General features: G+C 35.3%; 2 protein-coding genes and 2 long non-coding RNA genes across 4 annotated transcripts; 2 read left to right on the forward strand and 2 right to left on the reverse strand.

Annotated features, from left to right (window-relative positions):
• Positions 1-1,891: 1,891 nt before the first annotated feature.
• LOC108210079 (uncharacterized) lies at positions 1,892-6,255 on the forward strand. The gene is made up of 6 exons (XM_017381336.2): positions 1,892-2,395; positions 3,292-3,483; positions 3,593-3,832; positions 4,313-4,530; positions 4,727-4,981; positions 5,562-6,255. The coding sequence occupies exons 1-6, from the start codon at positions 2,011-2,013 to the stop codon at positions 5,826-5,828; spliced, it is 1,557 nt and encodes a 518-aa protein (XP_017236825.1). The 5' UTR covers positions 1,892-2,010; the 3' UTR covers positions 5,829-6,255.
• Positions 5,191-5,562, reverse strand: LOC135150636 (uncharacterized). The gene is made up of 2 exons (XR_010288847.1): positions 5,398-5,562; positions 5,191-5,246 (listed from the first exon to the last, which is right to left on the reverse strand). It is a non-coding gene; the product is annotated as an uncharacterized LOC135150636 (long non-coding RNA).
• A 909-nt stretch (positions 6,256-7,164) lies between the features above and the next one.
• On the forward strand, positions 7,165-13,208 carry LOC108209129 (cellulose synthase-like protein G2). Its single transcript, XM_017379881.2, has 7 exons — positions 7,165-7,263; positions 9,992-10,635; positions 10,713-10,865; positions 11,250-11,375; positions 11,484-11,927; positions 12,013-12,363; positions 12,489-13,208. Exons 2-7 carry the CDS (start codon positions 10,030-10,032, stop codon positions 13,035-13,037), a joined length of 2,229 nt encoding a protein of 742 aa, XP_017235370.1. The 5' UTR covers positions 7,165-7,263; positions 9,992-10,029; the 3' UTR covers positions 13,038-13,208.
• Positions 7,512-9,959, reverse strand: LOC135150637 (uncharacterized). Its single transcript, XR_010288848.1, has 3 exons — positions 9,622-9,959; positions 8,706-8,759; positions 7,512-7,850 (listed from the first exon to the last, which is right to left on the reverse strand). It is a non-coding gene; the product is annotated as an uncharacterized LOC135150637 (long non-coding RNA).
• Positions 13,209-16,589: the final 3,381 nt, after the last annotated feature.

The following is a 16,589-nucleotide window of genomic DNA, read 5'->3' on the forward strand; positions in this document are numbered from 1 at the left end:
AATGTTTAGTTTATTTTTGTAATGAGTTGGTTATTATGAATTATAAGAATTTTCATTTTAATTTAAAAAACATATGGATTGGATAATTGGATTTGATTTAAGTTTAGTTTATTTTATGGAACTTATTTGCGTTAAGTTTCTTGCAGTTATTTGTCTTAAGTTTCTTGTGGTTAATTGATTTATTTAGTTTTTTGTAATTAATCTTATTTTAATTCTTTTATCTTATTTTCTCTAGATTGATTATGGAGATCCAAGGCCAAGTTTTATGCTTGATGTTTATCGCTTATTATTTAAAAAATAGCCCATTCACGGAATACACCAAGAATAAGAGGCAATACTTCTGTTTTAGATGGACACGCGTATACACTAGAGTTGTTAAATGGTTCTAATACACAATGCCAAGATATGATGTGTCTCTCTCGCATTGCATATATCCAGCTTTGTAACCATTTTAAGCAAAAACGTTGGATTGAATATAGTCGTCATGCAACTGTTGAGGAAAAAATAGCTATATTTTTACCTGTTATCAGTCATAATGATCGTTTTATAAAGGTGAAAAACAGATTCCAGCACTCTACAGAGACATTTCACAGATATTTTCATGAAGTGTTGAACGGCATGATGGAGTTTGCTAATGAAGTCATAGGACGAATATCATATGACCGAAACAATCATTTATCAAGAAGATATAAAGAGCTACTAAAAATATTTTCTGTAAGTAAGAAATATCGTATTTTAGATATTTTTTCGAATACGCTTCTCTTAATCATGTTAATTTTTCAAAGTTTTACTATATATAATTATATTACAGGGGGAAATTGGGGCATTAGATGGCACGCTTGTTCATGCAATTGTTCCGGCTGGTCAGCAAGCTCGCTATAGAGGGCGAAGTCGCGGTGAACTCTATCAAAATGTTTTGAGAATTTGTGATTTTAATATGATATTCACATTTGTTTGGGCCGGATGGGAAGGAGTAGCACATGATTCAAGAATATTAAACGAAATCGTTTCCGATGTTGATTCTGGTTTTCCACTTCCACCTCGAAGTATGTAATTCTTATAAACTTTTCAAAATAAATTCTCGACACACATATATATAGTGTTCAAAAATACGAACTATTTTTTATAATAATTATAGAAAAATATTATCTTTGTGATGCTGCATATGCAAACACTCGTGGGTTTTTAGCTCCATACCGCAACACATGATATTGGCCAGCTGATTTTCGGGGACAACGTGCTTTAATTAAGGAGGAAAAATTCAACCATGCTCATGCAAAATTGAGAAATGTCATATAGCGTGCATATGATGTATTAAAGGCAAGATTTCCTATATTGAATCAGATAGCTTCGTATGTTTTTTCAACACAAAGGGATATTGTTATTGCTTGTTTTGCGGTTCACAACTTCATAAGAATGAAAACACTGGAAGATGAATTGTTTGAGCCTCGGTTGACAGCGATGGAGAAGAAAATGAAGACATGCCAGAAGGGCCACAAAATGAATCAAGGAACACAATTTATGAATAATTTGTGTGATCAAATTGCTCTAAAGCTTTTGAAAAGTTCCTAAACTTGTTATTTTATTAGATTTGATTCTATGACGTGATAACCTCGATGGAACTACTAGAATTTATAATATATATTTTTGTTAATAATTTTTATTCTGATATTATGTGGAAAAAAGTGTCAAACAGTCTTATTTAATCAGATGAGTAAAAACTGGAAAAATATTTCATTCAGAAATTATGAAAAATTAGTTATCAAATAATATTATTCATTCAGATGTCAGATTTCAGATTTATTCCCATCATTCAGATATATTAATATATAAATCATTCGGATTTGCCGAATGAGCCCGGTATCAGCTGCCCATACGTACACTGTTTTGTACACATTTGCGTTACAGACTTACAGTTACACTTTGTATCATTTTCAAGCTACTAATCAATGCTTATCTCCACTGCTTAACTCAATTCCACTATCTCTGTACTCCTCAATTCTCTTCATAATGTCCCAAACGACGCCGTGGAGAGACGATCCGACAAGCTTCGTCACCGACGGCGTCCGAATCGGCGTTGCGGCCGCTCCGCCGGCGATGCCAACAGTCCCTCCGGCGGTTCCGTACGGTGGAGGTGTTGACCGGAACTGGAAGTTCCACGCGGTGGAGTTCTGGAGAGGCTTCGCGGAGATGAGTGTGGAGTTTGGGAAAGGTGTTAGAGATGTGATGAAACAGAGTGTGATGAGAGATGACTCGTTTCTCGTTAAGAATTTCGGACCGCCTGTGAGGAAAGTTCGCAAGGAATTGAAGTTTTTGAATGAGTATTTACCCGAAGATCGCGATCCTGTTCATTCATGGAGTGTGATTTTCGTTGTTTTGTTCTTCGTTATTGCAGGTTTGAATTTCGTCTATGCGTTGATTTGGTTTGAATTTGCTAGATTCTGTTTTCGAAGCTTTATGTGTGTGTTTATATGTGTTTGTGTTAATTGAATACTTTGAGCAATGGCAACATATTAGTTTTTTTAGATATGTCAAATTCTCTGTGCGTTTTGGTTATCAAACTTTAAATTATGTTTGGCAAGTTGTCAAAATTTGTCATTCTTATGCTTAATTGAAACAATTATTGATTGTCATATGGCGGAAATGTTGGATGAACATATCAATGTGGAATAAATTGTAGAAATGTCATCCATAGGTAGTTTCAGACTCTAGATTCAAGTACTTGAAATTACCCTCTCCGCTTCCGAGATGAGTGTGTGTTGGTTTTATGTTTTGACGTCTTAATGAAGCTTACTCTGATTGTTATATTTGAATTGGCTGGAACTAGGTTTCATAATAGAATTTCTGATGCCATTGCGAATTGGTTGTTAAGAATAACTAGAAAGTGACAATTTTATTTCTTTCATATTGAATGTTTTCCAGTCTAGAATGTGGATCCTAATTCATCATGCATAATCACGACCTTACTGAAATTCTGGAATGCCTCTCAGTTACATTAATATATATTAGGAGCTTGTATAGGTTCAATCAGATCAAGGAATTGAAAGTGAGAGGGATCTTTCCCATCTACAACCAACCTAATACAAAGCAGTTAGTGTGAAACATGCAAGCAGCCGGGAATTAAATTTTGATACATAGAATCTGTTGTTAGTATGGGATAAATGCTTATAGTGGATTTGTAGTAGAGGTACCACACATGTTGAAATATTTTAATGATAGTCCTAAATAAATACCTGCACAAAGGTTTACTTTTTCACTATCAATCATTTTACTTGACTTGCTAATATGCAGCACTCTATGTAAATACTGAATGTGACGCAACCAGTCCTTTGGTAAAGAAACTGTATATACAACCAGCTAATGCTACTCGTATACTGTTACCGGATGGTCGACACTTGGCTTATCAGGAGCAAGGTGTTCCAGCTGCCAGCTCTAGATTTTCCATAATTGCCCCGCATTCTTTTCTCTCATCCCGGCTTGCAGGTACAAATATGTTACTTAATATAGTTTGTGCGAAGTGACTTATGTAGGGTTTAATTTTGAACAGAGTCTTATAATAATTGGCACATATGTCTATTCTTCGTGCAAATAGGAATACCTGGTATTAAGATATCACTACTGCAAGAGTTTGGTGTGCGTCTAATAACATATGATCTTCCGGGGTTTGGCGAGAGTGATCCTCATCCTAACAGGGACCTCAAGTCATCAGCAGATGATGTGTTATACTTATCATATGCTGTGGGCGTTACTGACAAGTTCTGGGTGTTGGGATATTCTGGTGGAAGCTTGCATGCTTGGGCTACGCTTAGATATATTCCTGATAGAGTGGCAGGTACTTTAACTTTTTTATTCACTGTGGTTGTATATAATTCTTTTAAAATACTGGATATTGTGAAATATCTGCAAAGATAGTTATTATGGCTGTAATGCAACATTGTTTTAGCACGCTGCTATTGTTAGTTGAAGAACCAAAGAATAACTGCGTGCTTATAGTTAGAAACTAATGTAGCTTTTGAATGTGATAGTTTTTTATGCTTTTGAAATTAAATACCTCTAAATTTGAGCAAGTCATTAATACTGTACACAGTGGGTTATGTGTACTGAGATATTCATCAGGGCCATCATATTGGGCTGCTAAGTATATAATGGCTCTGCTAGTGATTTAACTACTGAAGAGGAACAAGGTTCCCCAATGATTTAAAACAAACAAACAAAAAAAATCACGATGCCTTTATTCATCTGCTTTAATATGTAAGGGAGACCTGATCACTTCTTTAAGCCTTTCCTCTATAATTAATCTTTGACTATGCAGGCGCATTCATGGTTTCCCCAATGATTAATCCATACGAGCCAAGCATGTCCAAAGAAGAGAAAAAAAGAACCTGGAGCAGATGGACTCTGCAAAAGAAATTTATGTACTTCCTTGCTCGAAGATTTCCTAGATTTCTCCCATACTTCTATCATCATGGCTTTCTTTCTGGAAGTGTTGGCCAAATTAATAAGTGGCTGTCATTGTCACTTGGAAAGAGGGTGGGCATCCCGATTTATATTTCTTTTTCAGTTTTTTTTTTCTTTTTTATGGAGTGAATAAGATTTTATGAAGTAGACCAATGATAGTTTTACAGAAAAAATCAATAATATATAAACTGAAGTTTTCTTATAGGCCTGTGAATGCTGTTTTAACTTTAGTGGCGACTTCTACTGTTTAACTGCTGAATTTGTCTAGGATAGGGATTTTATAGAGGATGAAAGGTTTGCAGAGTTCTGGTTGAGGGACGTGGCAGAATCAGTTCGGCAGGGAAATGTAAAACCATTTGTGGAGGAAGCTGTCTTGCAGGTTTCAAGTTGGGGTTTCCGCCTCTCAGAGCTCAAAGTACAGAAGAAGCGAAAGGGAAGAGGCATCATCTTTTGGATTACGTCGAAGTACAGTCGAGTTGAAGAAGAATTGATTGGCTTTCTTGGCCCGATACATATATGGCAGGTCAGTGCAGTATTTACTTGAATTAAACTTTTAATGAGTGTAGTTCTTGCATTGACCGTTATGAGTCGGTCTTTAACACTATTATGCACTTCAAAATTTTGCATGAGATTAATATCTTCTAGTGATGACATAAGTTTGTGTGAAAATATACATGTACATAAATTTAAAACCAAACCAGCAAAGTGGAAAGCTAGATGAGAAGAATTAAGTGTGCTGGACACAGTGGTCAATTTCATACAGGGACGTTTCAATCTTTGCAAGTTCTCTGCAAAAACCAAAAAAATTAAAATATATTCCTCATGTAACAGTATAAAAAAATAAATGGTTGGTGCCCTGGTTTGGCACCTCACCTTACATTAAGGAAACACAATATTAAAGAGAACTAGAAATTTTGATTCCACCGTGGGAATTTTAACCTTCAAGTTGTAGCCTTGTAGCCAGGGTAAATGCACCATCTTGGTTGCAAATTGAACTACATATTCTCGAAGGAAAGTAGTTGTGATGTCAGTTCATCCTATATGTTGGCTATATCTTATGCTACCAGTCTGGTTCTCTTATCTTTAGTTACTATTTTGAACAGGGGATGGAAGATAGGGTAGTTCCTCCATCAATGACTGACTTTACTCAGCGTGTTCTGCCTGGGGTTATGGTGCACAAACTCCTAAACCATGGCCATTTCACCTATTTTTATTTCTGCAATGAATGCCATAGACAGATATTCACTACATTGTTCGGAAACCCTCAAGGTCCTGTGGCTAATAATGATCACACACTCATAGAAAGAGATAATGAAGATACTGAAGATGTAACTCTTGGCGATTCACCACAGGTGGAGACCGATCTATAGTTTAATATCAGATTTGATCATATACTATAGGCTGCCATCACATAAAGATATTGTTAGCGTCATTTTGCCTTTTCTTCCATCTTTAAATAGATTTTACAGTCATCAAAACAGTGCGAGCACAACTCAATTCTTAACCAGCAGCTGCTGTTGGTTGATATCAATTGCCTCCGTGGGGGTATGCATTGTGGAAGAGAACTAGAAACAAGGGAGCTGGAGTAAGATGCAGAATGGACTGCTTTAGTTGATATAGAAAAATTGTGATGACTAATGACTACCTGAGCATGTTATATATCTATGGAATACAAAAACAAAATGTTTATAATCCATTAGCTCAATGATACCAGTGAATCAGTGAATAAGAACTGACCAAGGTGTTCATGCTCTGTTTTCAATACAATACACGTGTTCAATGTCTTACATGTTTCAACGAATTTTATAATTTTTCAGAACGTCTCATATGTTCAATGTGTTCAATGTCGTGCATATTAAACAAATTTTTAGAGCGTCTCATATGTTCAATGTGTTTGATGTCTTATAAATTCAACAAAATTGTGTTCAATGTCTTATAAATTCAACGAATTTTATAATCTTTTAAAGTGTCTCCAACCCTATAAAATCTTATTTAGTCATTAATACATAATATAAATACAAAATACAAAAATTATGAAAAAAAAATCCAACTCCGATGAGACATCCCCTTGTCAATAATTGTAGTTAATTCCTAGACATGTAGTAAGATTCCACGCATATTATTATATTAAAATAATAAAGTTTATTTATAACAATTTGAAATAATAATTGTATACTATATTTAAAATATAGCTGATCAACATAGGCAGTAGCATTGAAGTACAATGTCTTACTAGTCCAACGATTATGTCTTACTAGTCCAATGATTATGGTTTGCATGTCCAATTTAACTAATAATATATAGTCAAACACCGTAGGAGATGCTCAATTTTAATTTACCTAATCATTTTTAGCCAAAATTGTTTAAAAAAATTTTATGGTTGCAATCTATGATTTGTTTGAATTAAGGACGGGCGAGTCATTTCGAGACTGGGGAGTGCTACCCCGTCCCCATCCTGAATGAGGATATCTCTTCTCCTATCTCCCGCCTCGAATGCGGAATGGGAATTCCTGCGGAAATTCGGGAAATTTATCTTTTCCAAAAAGTTATATTATAATATCTATTGTAATATATAATCTTTGATTAAAATTATTTTGGGATTGTTGAGTGTATTTTAAAATATTTGATATCCCACCAAAATCCATAAGATATTGAAGTATTGTACTTAAATTCTAAAGATTTTACAAAAATCCGCATAAAATCAAAATCAGATACGATCTACTAAAATCCACTGATTATATAAATCTATTAAAATACCAGTTGAATACATTGTTTAGAACCATTCAGACTTGCTGCAACCCAAATGTTGTGTTTGGTTGGGAGGAATGAAATTTGTTAAGAATGGAATGAGATTAGGAATGGAATGGTGAGAGAATGGAAAGAAGGTTGAATGGAATGATCAATTCAAAACTCTTGTTTGGTTCATTTTTTTTATGATTGGAATGGAATGAACCATTCCATTCATTTGAGTTGTTTGGTTACTCAAAGGAATGGAATGGTAATTAATTATTTTTTTATCAAATTTTTTTCATATAAAATTTTAACTTCCAGAATTTATAAATCAAATAGACAAATGGATTAATTTCATGTCAATAGCATACTTCACATTTCATTACACAAATTAGTAGCAACTTAATCAACTATAATATATATTAAAAATTTACAAAAAAAATCCAAACTTTGGCCACTACTAATTCTCCTTCATAATTTACAAATAAAATACAAAAATTCTCCAAGAAGAGGTCAAGATTCCGAACTATTACTAGCCCTCCCACTTCTCCAGCATGACCAAGTCCACTTTCCAAGCCAGCATCAGGGAATAAAGCACTCTGAACAATATCAGAAATTTAAGATGAAGCCGCATTCAGTCTAAGATGCAGGTTCAGATCTGGCTGCGAACAAATTTAGTAGTTTAGCCAAAATTCAGAAAATTGAATGAACTGCAGAGTAAAGAACTTGACAGGAAACTTTGTTAGTCCACATTGACAAAACTGCAGAGTCTAAGATGCATTTTTCGAGTGCTCAAATAGACCAGGTATCACGTTTTAGTGCATGAAATGGCATCTACAGTGACAAAAAGTGAGTCATTACAATACAGCCCCATGTAAAAGATGAAAGGTAAGTGTGTATGTGCAACACTAGATGATACGACAATAATGGTCAAAAATAAACCAAGTGCAAATGCTTTGTAAAATATATATTTGTACACACCAGAAACTTATAAAGAATACAGGAGTACAAGGAAATGACAAGAGTTTGGTTTAACTTTAACTAGCCAGTTGAGAGTGAGATTATCAGTCCAACAGTTTGGTCATCATATATATAAATTAAGACATATTCAAAAGTAAACATTAATTTTCTATAATGTAGAACCTTGTGACAGCAATCAACGAACAAAATAGCAGAGTAAATAATTTAGAGTGTCACAACATGATCTAAATAACACAAGAGAGATTGTAGAAAACCAGGATGAGAAGTTCGTCAAAAAGTGTGTGCTCCTGATGACTAAACTAGCAACAGATGAAGATTCTACTTGGCAAAGAACAGAATATCAGATAAAACTATAATTTTATAAAATCTGCAGCACCTCAACAACATAAAATCATATGAACTCAGGACACATAATGATAAATCATATGAACTCAGCAACGCAGATTTATATGAATTAACCAAGATAAAAAGCCACCCAACAAAGCTATCTCCTGTGCAATTAATCACAATTTTCTTAATCAGTTCCGGTGTCTTACCTCTGTTAACAGAACCACCTTCAGCATCCTTTTCCTCAACAGGCTCAGGTTTCTCTGCCATAAGCACAAACCCGCCAAATTAGATCATCTAATAGAGTAAAATCCGTAAAATAAGGTTCAGATTACATCCGAAGTTGAGTCGACACAGCAACTGCTAAGAAAGATTTAGGCCTAATTATTCTTATGTTTCCCTTATGTTAACAAGATGAAGCTCCAGCAAACCATTATAATAAAGCTCAAATTTTGCATAACAGAAATCAGCTAGGCAATTCACAGAAACCATTATAATAAACCATCTGAGCTAGCATAACAGAAATGTTGGATTAAAAAAATCAGTTTTAAAAGGTAATGAATCCGGATTAGACCCCCATTACAATTTCTCTGGCATATCAGTTAGGACAATATAAATGAATGGACTTCCATACAATTTAGTACCACCAAAATTTAAAAATTAGAGTCAAGAAACCTATGAAAATCAGGACCAAACCCACAGCCAAACATGGCATCAGCCTTGTCTAAAACATAACACAAATATACTTGTGAATATAAGCAATCATATAGTTAAAAATAGAATCCTTGATTATAAGAGCCCCTGTGGACCTCCTGTAGATTCACTGTATAACACAAATTATCTAGCTTAACACATTCTCTGTATCGGCCTACTGACACATACTCCATCAGAGAATAAATCAAGCACAGGCAATTCTCATTGTTCTAAGAGGCATTTCATCAAACACGTAATACACATGGTGAAACACAAGCATCTAATCCGAAATGAGCAACTGCCCTAGGCACATCCATACACCGAAATCGCATAAATTAGCTAGATTGACAAATGATTTATCGAAATCAATCGACATAAAAACACATAAATTAGCAAGAATAATGAAGAAATTTAAATGGATGGAAATCAAACCTGTTTATTTAGATAAATTGAGGTTTGAAAATGTTAAGAATGGTAGATCAATGAAAACGAGACATATTCGTTGATGATTGCAGATTCGGTAGAGTTCGAAGCTCGCTGAGAATCGCCGGACATGGATACAATGGACAGTTTTTGTATATGTTGATTTTGTGCGGGAGCAGAGAAGAGAATGGAATGGAGCTGTCCCTTTGTTTTGTTCGAGAATAGGTTGTATACTGCCGGTCCAGAATGGAATGATTTAAAGAATGGACCATTCCATTCTTTTGGCCCAACCAAACAACAAAATTTTTTGATGGGCTGAATGGACCATTCCATTCTCTCCGAAACTCATTCCATTCAGGCCAACCAAACAGAGCAAAAGTGAGCCAGTGAAATAAGTTGAGCAAACAAGGCATTTCCATGGAGAAGGCGCGGTCCAGTACTGGTGTTCTGCATACAAAGTCACCCTTGCGTCGCACTTGGTTCAACCGTATATTTGCAGTCACATACCTCATACCGATATGTGCACTGATGTATCATCACTGCCATAACATTATTACTAGTACTGATCAACTTACCAAGAGAGACGCTATCATTTTTTTGGTAGCTGATTCCATTCTGGCATTTATGTGGACAACACGGCAAGCATTTCGCATCTCGCCCATCCGTCGCCAGGTATTTCCCGAGAACCTGACAGCGGATGAGAGTGAATATCCAGCTCTGGACGTGTTTGTATGCACTGCTGATCCATTCAGGGAGCCACCAATAGGTGTGGTGAACACCGTCTTGTCCCTGATGGCTTACGATTATCCGAAGGAGAAATTGTCAGTTTATGTATCGGATGATGGAGGATCACAGCTCACACTGTTTGCTCTGAGGGAAGCTGCTGAGTTTGCTAAACATTGGCTTCCGTACTGCAAGAAAGAGAACATACTTGATAGGTCGCCCGAAGCATATTTTACATCACAGACTAATTTTGGTTTCCCAGAGACCGGTCCTGCTGCTACAAAACATGATCAAATTAAGGTACTTCTCAGCTACCCATCTCAACAATTTTTAACTTTTTTTGAAATTTATTTATGATGACTCACGGATTGTTGAAGGTTATGTACGAAAGGATGAAATTGAGGATAAATGAAGTTGTCGAAAGAGGGAGCATCCATGGATATGTGACAGATGAAGAAGTGCGCGGAACTTTTGCTGTATGGCATAATACACCTGGTTTCACTCCCAAAAATCATCCTACTATTATTCAGGTTCATTCTTAGTCTGTTTTCTAATTAATAATTTGAATTTTAAATTTGTACAGAATCATCTAATAACTGAGCTAGAATTTTTCAATTAAAGACAGGAAAAAAGAATAATCGGATTTACTAGGCTACAACGAATCTAGCTTTTCTGAGTAGTTTCCTGAAGGCTATCAAATTATTGAACTTGAATCTCTTATCTTTCATAGTTATTGTTATTAGTACTTACTCCGTGCTGAATAAACCTGTAGCAAAGTTTGATCCCAACCCCGATCCGTAGTAAATCAGAATATATTGCTTCAATATGGAAAACAGGATGAGTAATAGATACTAGCATATTTATAACTATAAAAATTAGTACCAATTATAGAACTAATGATGAGGATCTTGCAGATAATCATGGAGAGCGCCACTGAAAAGGATGAGTCCGGTAACAGAATGCCCAATCTTGTGTATGTGTCCAGAGAAAAGAAGAAGACTACACCCCACAACTACAAGGCTGGTGCGCTCAACGTTCTGGTAATAATGTTTATAATTGTGTTGATCATACACATATATAGGTAAACAGAAAGTTAATTTTCATTTCTTGTTTATTTCACATATTTAACATATTAATGCATAATAAAGCTTCGAGTATCAGCAACCATGACAAATGCACCGCTGGTGTTGACGCAAGACTGTGACATGTTTTCAAATGATCCTAAGACACCACTCCGTGCACTCTGCTACTTTATGGACCCTGGAATGGACCCGAACTTGGCGTTGGTCCAGTTCCCTCAAATTTTCCATGGGATTAACAAGGATGATATATATAATGCTGAACTTAAAGAAATGCTTGTCAATAATAATTTGGGAATGGATGGTTTATTAGGACCACCTTATATAGGTTCTGGGGGGTTTTTTCGTCGACAAGCTTTGTTTGGAACTCCAGTATCACATATACCTCCCCAGCCTTCAGAAATTAGTCCTCATCATGTTGTTAACAAGTCAATGCAGTCCGCAGAGATTTTGGCTCTGGCACACCATGTTGGAGGCTGTAACTTTGAGGTTCAAACCGAGTGGGGATCAGAGGTCAGACACTTTGGTACATTTATTAATAAAATTCACATATTACTTCGAACCAAAATATTAAATATTTATTCTCTAATTGTCGCAGATGGGATTTAGGTATGGCTCTTTAGTGGAGGATTTTAACACAGGCTACAGAATGCAATGCCAAGGATGGAGATCTGTTCTCTGCAATCCAATAAGACCAGCATTCTTAGGAAGTTCACCAATAACACTCCATGACATGCTCAATCAATGCAAAAGGTGGTCCATGGGTCTTCTTGATATCACTTTTTCCAGATATAACCCTCTTTTCTTTGGTGTGCGGTTCATGAACCCTCTCCAAGCCTTCTGCTTTGGACACTATGCGATTTGGCCCATTTGGTCGATTCCTCTTATTATCTATTCCTTCTTGCCTCAGCTCGCTCTAATCAATTCTTCACATGCTATTTTCCCAAAGGTAAGCTAAAAACTGCACTACTACAGGGTCGATCAAGTTCAAATTTTGTAACGTGAAGAGTTGGTACACAGTATAAATAGGTATTCATAGTAGTTTAATTATTTTTGCTCTAATTATGATGTCAGGTGACAGATCCTTGGCTGTTTTTCTTGTATGTGTTTCTTTTCCTTGGTTCATATGTGCAACATCTTCTCGAATATGTTACATTTGGATCTCCAGCCAAAAGGTGGTGGAACAGTCAGAGAGTGTGGATGATGAGAGCACTTTCAAGCTTTCCATTTGCATTGATTGAATATATACTAGAATGCTGGGGAGTATCATCGTTTGGGTTCAATGTGACTAGCAAGGTACTTGATAGTGAACAAAGCAAACGTAACGCAGAATGTATGTTTGAATTCGGAGTGCCTTCTCCACTTTTTGTTCCAATAAATATGGCGGCAATGATCAACTTGTGGGCGTTTTTACATGGGATAAAACAAGTGATTAAGAGGAATGAAAGCTTTGAAGATATATTTGTGCAGATGTTTTTAGCTGGCTTTGGAGTGCTTAATTGCTGGCCCATCTATGAAGCCATGTTATTGAGAAGGGATAAAGGAAGGATGCCATTAAAGATAACTTTATTATCAACCTTCCTAGCATGGCTTGTTTATCTGATATCCTCTTCAGCCTTTTGAAAACTAGTATTGTTTTGTATCTTGATTCTAGGACAATGCTCTCCGGGTGGAGATAGTATCGTTTTGTGCAATTCTTGTATTGTATCTTCAAGATCATACTACAATACTTGAGTATCGTCTCTTTTATATATACATTTTAAATAAATTAGGGTCATTATATTTTTTTTCTTATGTTCTGTTGGATGTTATGGATAAATAGATGTTCATATTTGATTTGATTGAATTTTGAAACGTACCATAGGAGCGTTTCAATTCAACCTTTCTCAAAGCAATCTATTTGTATTCATATAAGCAGCGAGCATGCTATTAACTATGTCAGCTGCGTTCAGTTTCAGACTCCAATTACTATCAAGTCACCGGGCAGAAAGACGTGGCCATTCCTTTTAGCAGTGTTTACACCATTTTAGAGTTTTGGTGTTGGGTTGGAGATGATATCATGCATCTCTGCCTCTTTTAACACCTCTTCGACTGATTTCCTTCTCAGACCCCCTCATTTGCTTCTCTGGACTCTTTAATTCAGTCTTTAAGATTGCAAGGCAGTCTTCTACAGAGTCAGAAGTGCAAACCTTCATAGAGAAGCTACAAACAAAGAACTAATTCCAGTAACAGGTGTTCAATAACTTGTGAATTAAATCTTAGAGAGTAAAGAATGAACTCTCAAAATGCATCACAAGAAGTAGAAGCACTTTAAAAAAGCTGAGAATGCTAACTTGTCTCTCACAACTTCTGATTCTTTTCCAAACACTTTATTAACTTATTTATTTCTAACGTCTACTCCACTTCTTTAATTTAATCAAGAAGTGACTTCTTTTAAGTTAACCCAAACGGCCCAATAATCTCTTAGAACGTCTCTCCAAGAAATCTTGGTTAAAATTCACTAATACATACCATAAATAAAAATAGAGGCTATGTACAAAACAATTCAACTCCAATGAGACCTTCCCCTTATATATAATTATAGCCAACCTTTATTGATGTAGCAAGATTTTACATCATTTATTACTATATTAAAACATTATATTATATTTACACAACTTGAAATAATAATTATACACTTTTTTAAAATATAGCCGATCAAAATAGTTAGTACCATTAAAACACAATATTTTACAGGTTCCACAAATTTTATATAATATCTTGCGATCAAATTTAACTAATCAGTTACAGACTTATAGTCAATACTATTATACTATTGTAGATGCTATTTAATTAATTAGTTATAATCAATAGTATTCTAGATGCTAAAGTCCTGTTTACCAAGTATTTTTTAACCAACACAATTGCAGATCCTCTTATAATTACAGTCTATGATTTGTTGGAATTAGGAATCGACGATCACTTCAAGATTTGGAAATGTTATACCCGCTCCAATCTCCAAACGGATACAAGCCGTCCCGAATGAGGACTAGAGATCTCTGCGGAGATTCGAGAAATTTGTCTTTTCTAAAAAAAATTATATTATAATATATGATCTTTGATTAAAATTATTTTAGTAAGTTGTCATAATATACAATGTTTTTAGTTATATTTTGAGTACCAATTCGAATAATACTCATTTATAATAAAAATAAAAGAGTAGATTTAATATAATTTGTTTGTATTATAATATGAAATGATTTAATCAATGTGATGAAAGAGATTATTTAAATTTTCATATATATATATATATATATATATATATATATATATTTATCATTAATATTTTGTATAATATAATATACATAAATATATTCATATTATATATGAAAATCGGGAAATTTCAAGACGGTTCGCGACCAGAAAATATTAATTTTTGAATCCGTCCCGATCTCCGAATTCTGGTATATAATTTTTTTCCAATCTCTATCCCGTACTCGAGAGAATCTCTTATTTATGATTTCGTGCCGAACGGCCCGAACCTGATAAACGAAAAAATAGGTGGTCTTTTCTGGAATCGAGCGGGACAGACTGGATCGGGTCGGTCAGATGGGACAGGGACACGTCCTCAGTTGACATCAGGCTTAAAACTAGGGGTGTAAACAAACCAAACTGTTGGTGAGCTACTCGAGCTCGGCTCGTAAAATATTCGGATTTGATTCGGTAGTAATCAAGCCGAGCTCGAGATCGAGCTATTTGGATGTTTTACCGAGCTGAGCTCGAGCTTCAAATTACTCGGCTCCTAAGGTTCGCGAGCCTTATCGAGCCTCTACTATTATTTAATCTTTTTTATTATAAATATATTTTTACAAATATATTTAATATTTTATTTATAAATCATATATTTAATCGAATCGAACTCGAGCCAAACCGATCATATTTCGAGTTTTTGTCAATATTTAGTGTCTCGATTCGAGATTCCGAGCTGAACTCGAGCCTATCAAACTGTTTACGAGCCGAGTTTCGAACTTGAAATTAAAGCCTCGGTCGAACTCGAACTCGAGCTCGAGCCCCGAACTTTTCAATTGAGTTCGAGCCGAGCCTGACAGTGTTCTACTTGTCTCGGCTTGATTACACCCCTACTCAGAACTCAGAAGAAAGCCAGTATAATATGATCGCCCACCACGTTTTTTTTCCCTGTCATCAATTGCTAGAGCTCAGTGCACCTGAAGCTCAACCATATATGACCATATCATATTAATGACTGTTGCAATCAACCATTTGTGATCTTTGTCTGTACAGGGACAGCACTTGGAAATAATAAATCCTCTTTTTCTTTTCTTTGTTTTCCTTCTTTTCCAAATCATATAAATCGTTTTTATTATCACTAACACAATCAAAACAGACTGCTGCAATATCACAATGTAATAGTTGAACACCAGTAGCAATAGCAACTACAATTGTGTTAAATTGAAGTAGGCCGAGGTCCTTACATTCCCTATAGGCAGACTATTTCCGCCAACATAAAAAGTCAAACTTAATCAGAGAGATCCAGAATTCAAATTTTATTTTGTCGTATCAGTAACAACTAGGGAGGTGTTTGGTTCATGGTTAATGAGCCCGGTTAACGGGAATCGGAACCTTAATCCCATAACAAGTGTTTGGATTAGTTATTTGATGCTATGGAATGAGAACCTCAATCTTTTAAGGTGGTTAAATCATACCCTTCCCACCCCTTGGGGTTACCATACCATTCCCATTCCCGATTCCTATTCCCAACCTCAATCCAAACGCCCTAAGAACTTGATATCGACAATTATGTTCACCTAAATCAGTTATATCTAAACTCCGCGCCTCAGCCTCATGTCGAGTGGGCCTATTGGATCCCTTGCTAACGTAGTACCACCTTCTAGCTATTTACTTCATTTGGTCCTGCAAATCCAAATATAGTTGAAAGCAATAAATTGGATATGAACAATTTCTCAGTACTGGAGATCAGATTATAGGTTTTGCTCTTGCGTACCATTGTACATAACTAATAAGCTTGATTAAACTGTGGTGAATTGAATTGAGATTTTAAAAGATATTTTTTTTTTCATTTGTGAAATCTTGGATATTCAACTTTGATTTTAAAAAATTGTAACAGAATCTTGAGGTATTCAATTAAGATTTTAAAATATACTATAAAATCTGGTG

The sequence above is a fragment of the Daucus carota genome, chromosome 2 (assembly GCF_001625215.2).
Source record: "Daucus carota subsp. sativus chromosome 2, DH1 v3.0, whole genome shotgun sequence".
In the NCBI taxonomy this organism is placed as follows: domain Eukaryota; kingdom Viridiplantae; phylum Streptophyta; class Magnoliopsida; order Apiales; family Apiaceae; genus Daucus; species Daucus carota.

Bases quoted from the DNA above. Each gene is read 5' to 3' on its own strand.
- LOC108210079 (XM_017381336.2), top strand. From the start codon at position 2,011: ATGTCCCAAACGACGCCGTGGAGAGACGATCCGACAAGCTTCGTCACC. The intron at 3,833-4,312 runs GTACTTTAACTT...TTGACTATGCAG, and splicing joins TATTCCTGATAGAGTGGCAG to GCGCATTCATGGTTTCCCCA. The intron at 4,982-5,561 runs GTCAGTGCAGTA...TATTTTGAACAG, and splicing joins GCCCGATACATATATGGCAG to GGGATGGAAGATAGGGTAGT.
- LOC108209129 (XM_017379881.2), top strand. From the start codon at position 10,030: ATGGAGAAGGCGCGGTCCAGTACTGGTGTTCTGCATACAAAGTCACCC. The intron at 10,636-10,712 runs GTACTTCTCAGC...GGATTGTTGAAG, and splicing joins CAAAACATGATCAAATTAAG to GTTATGTACGAAAGGATGAA. The intron at 10,866-11,249 runs GTTCATTCTTAG...AGGATCTTGCAG, and splicing joins ATCATCCTACTATTATTCAG to ATAATCATGGAGAGCGCCAC.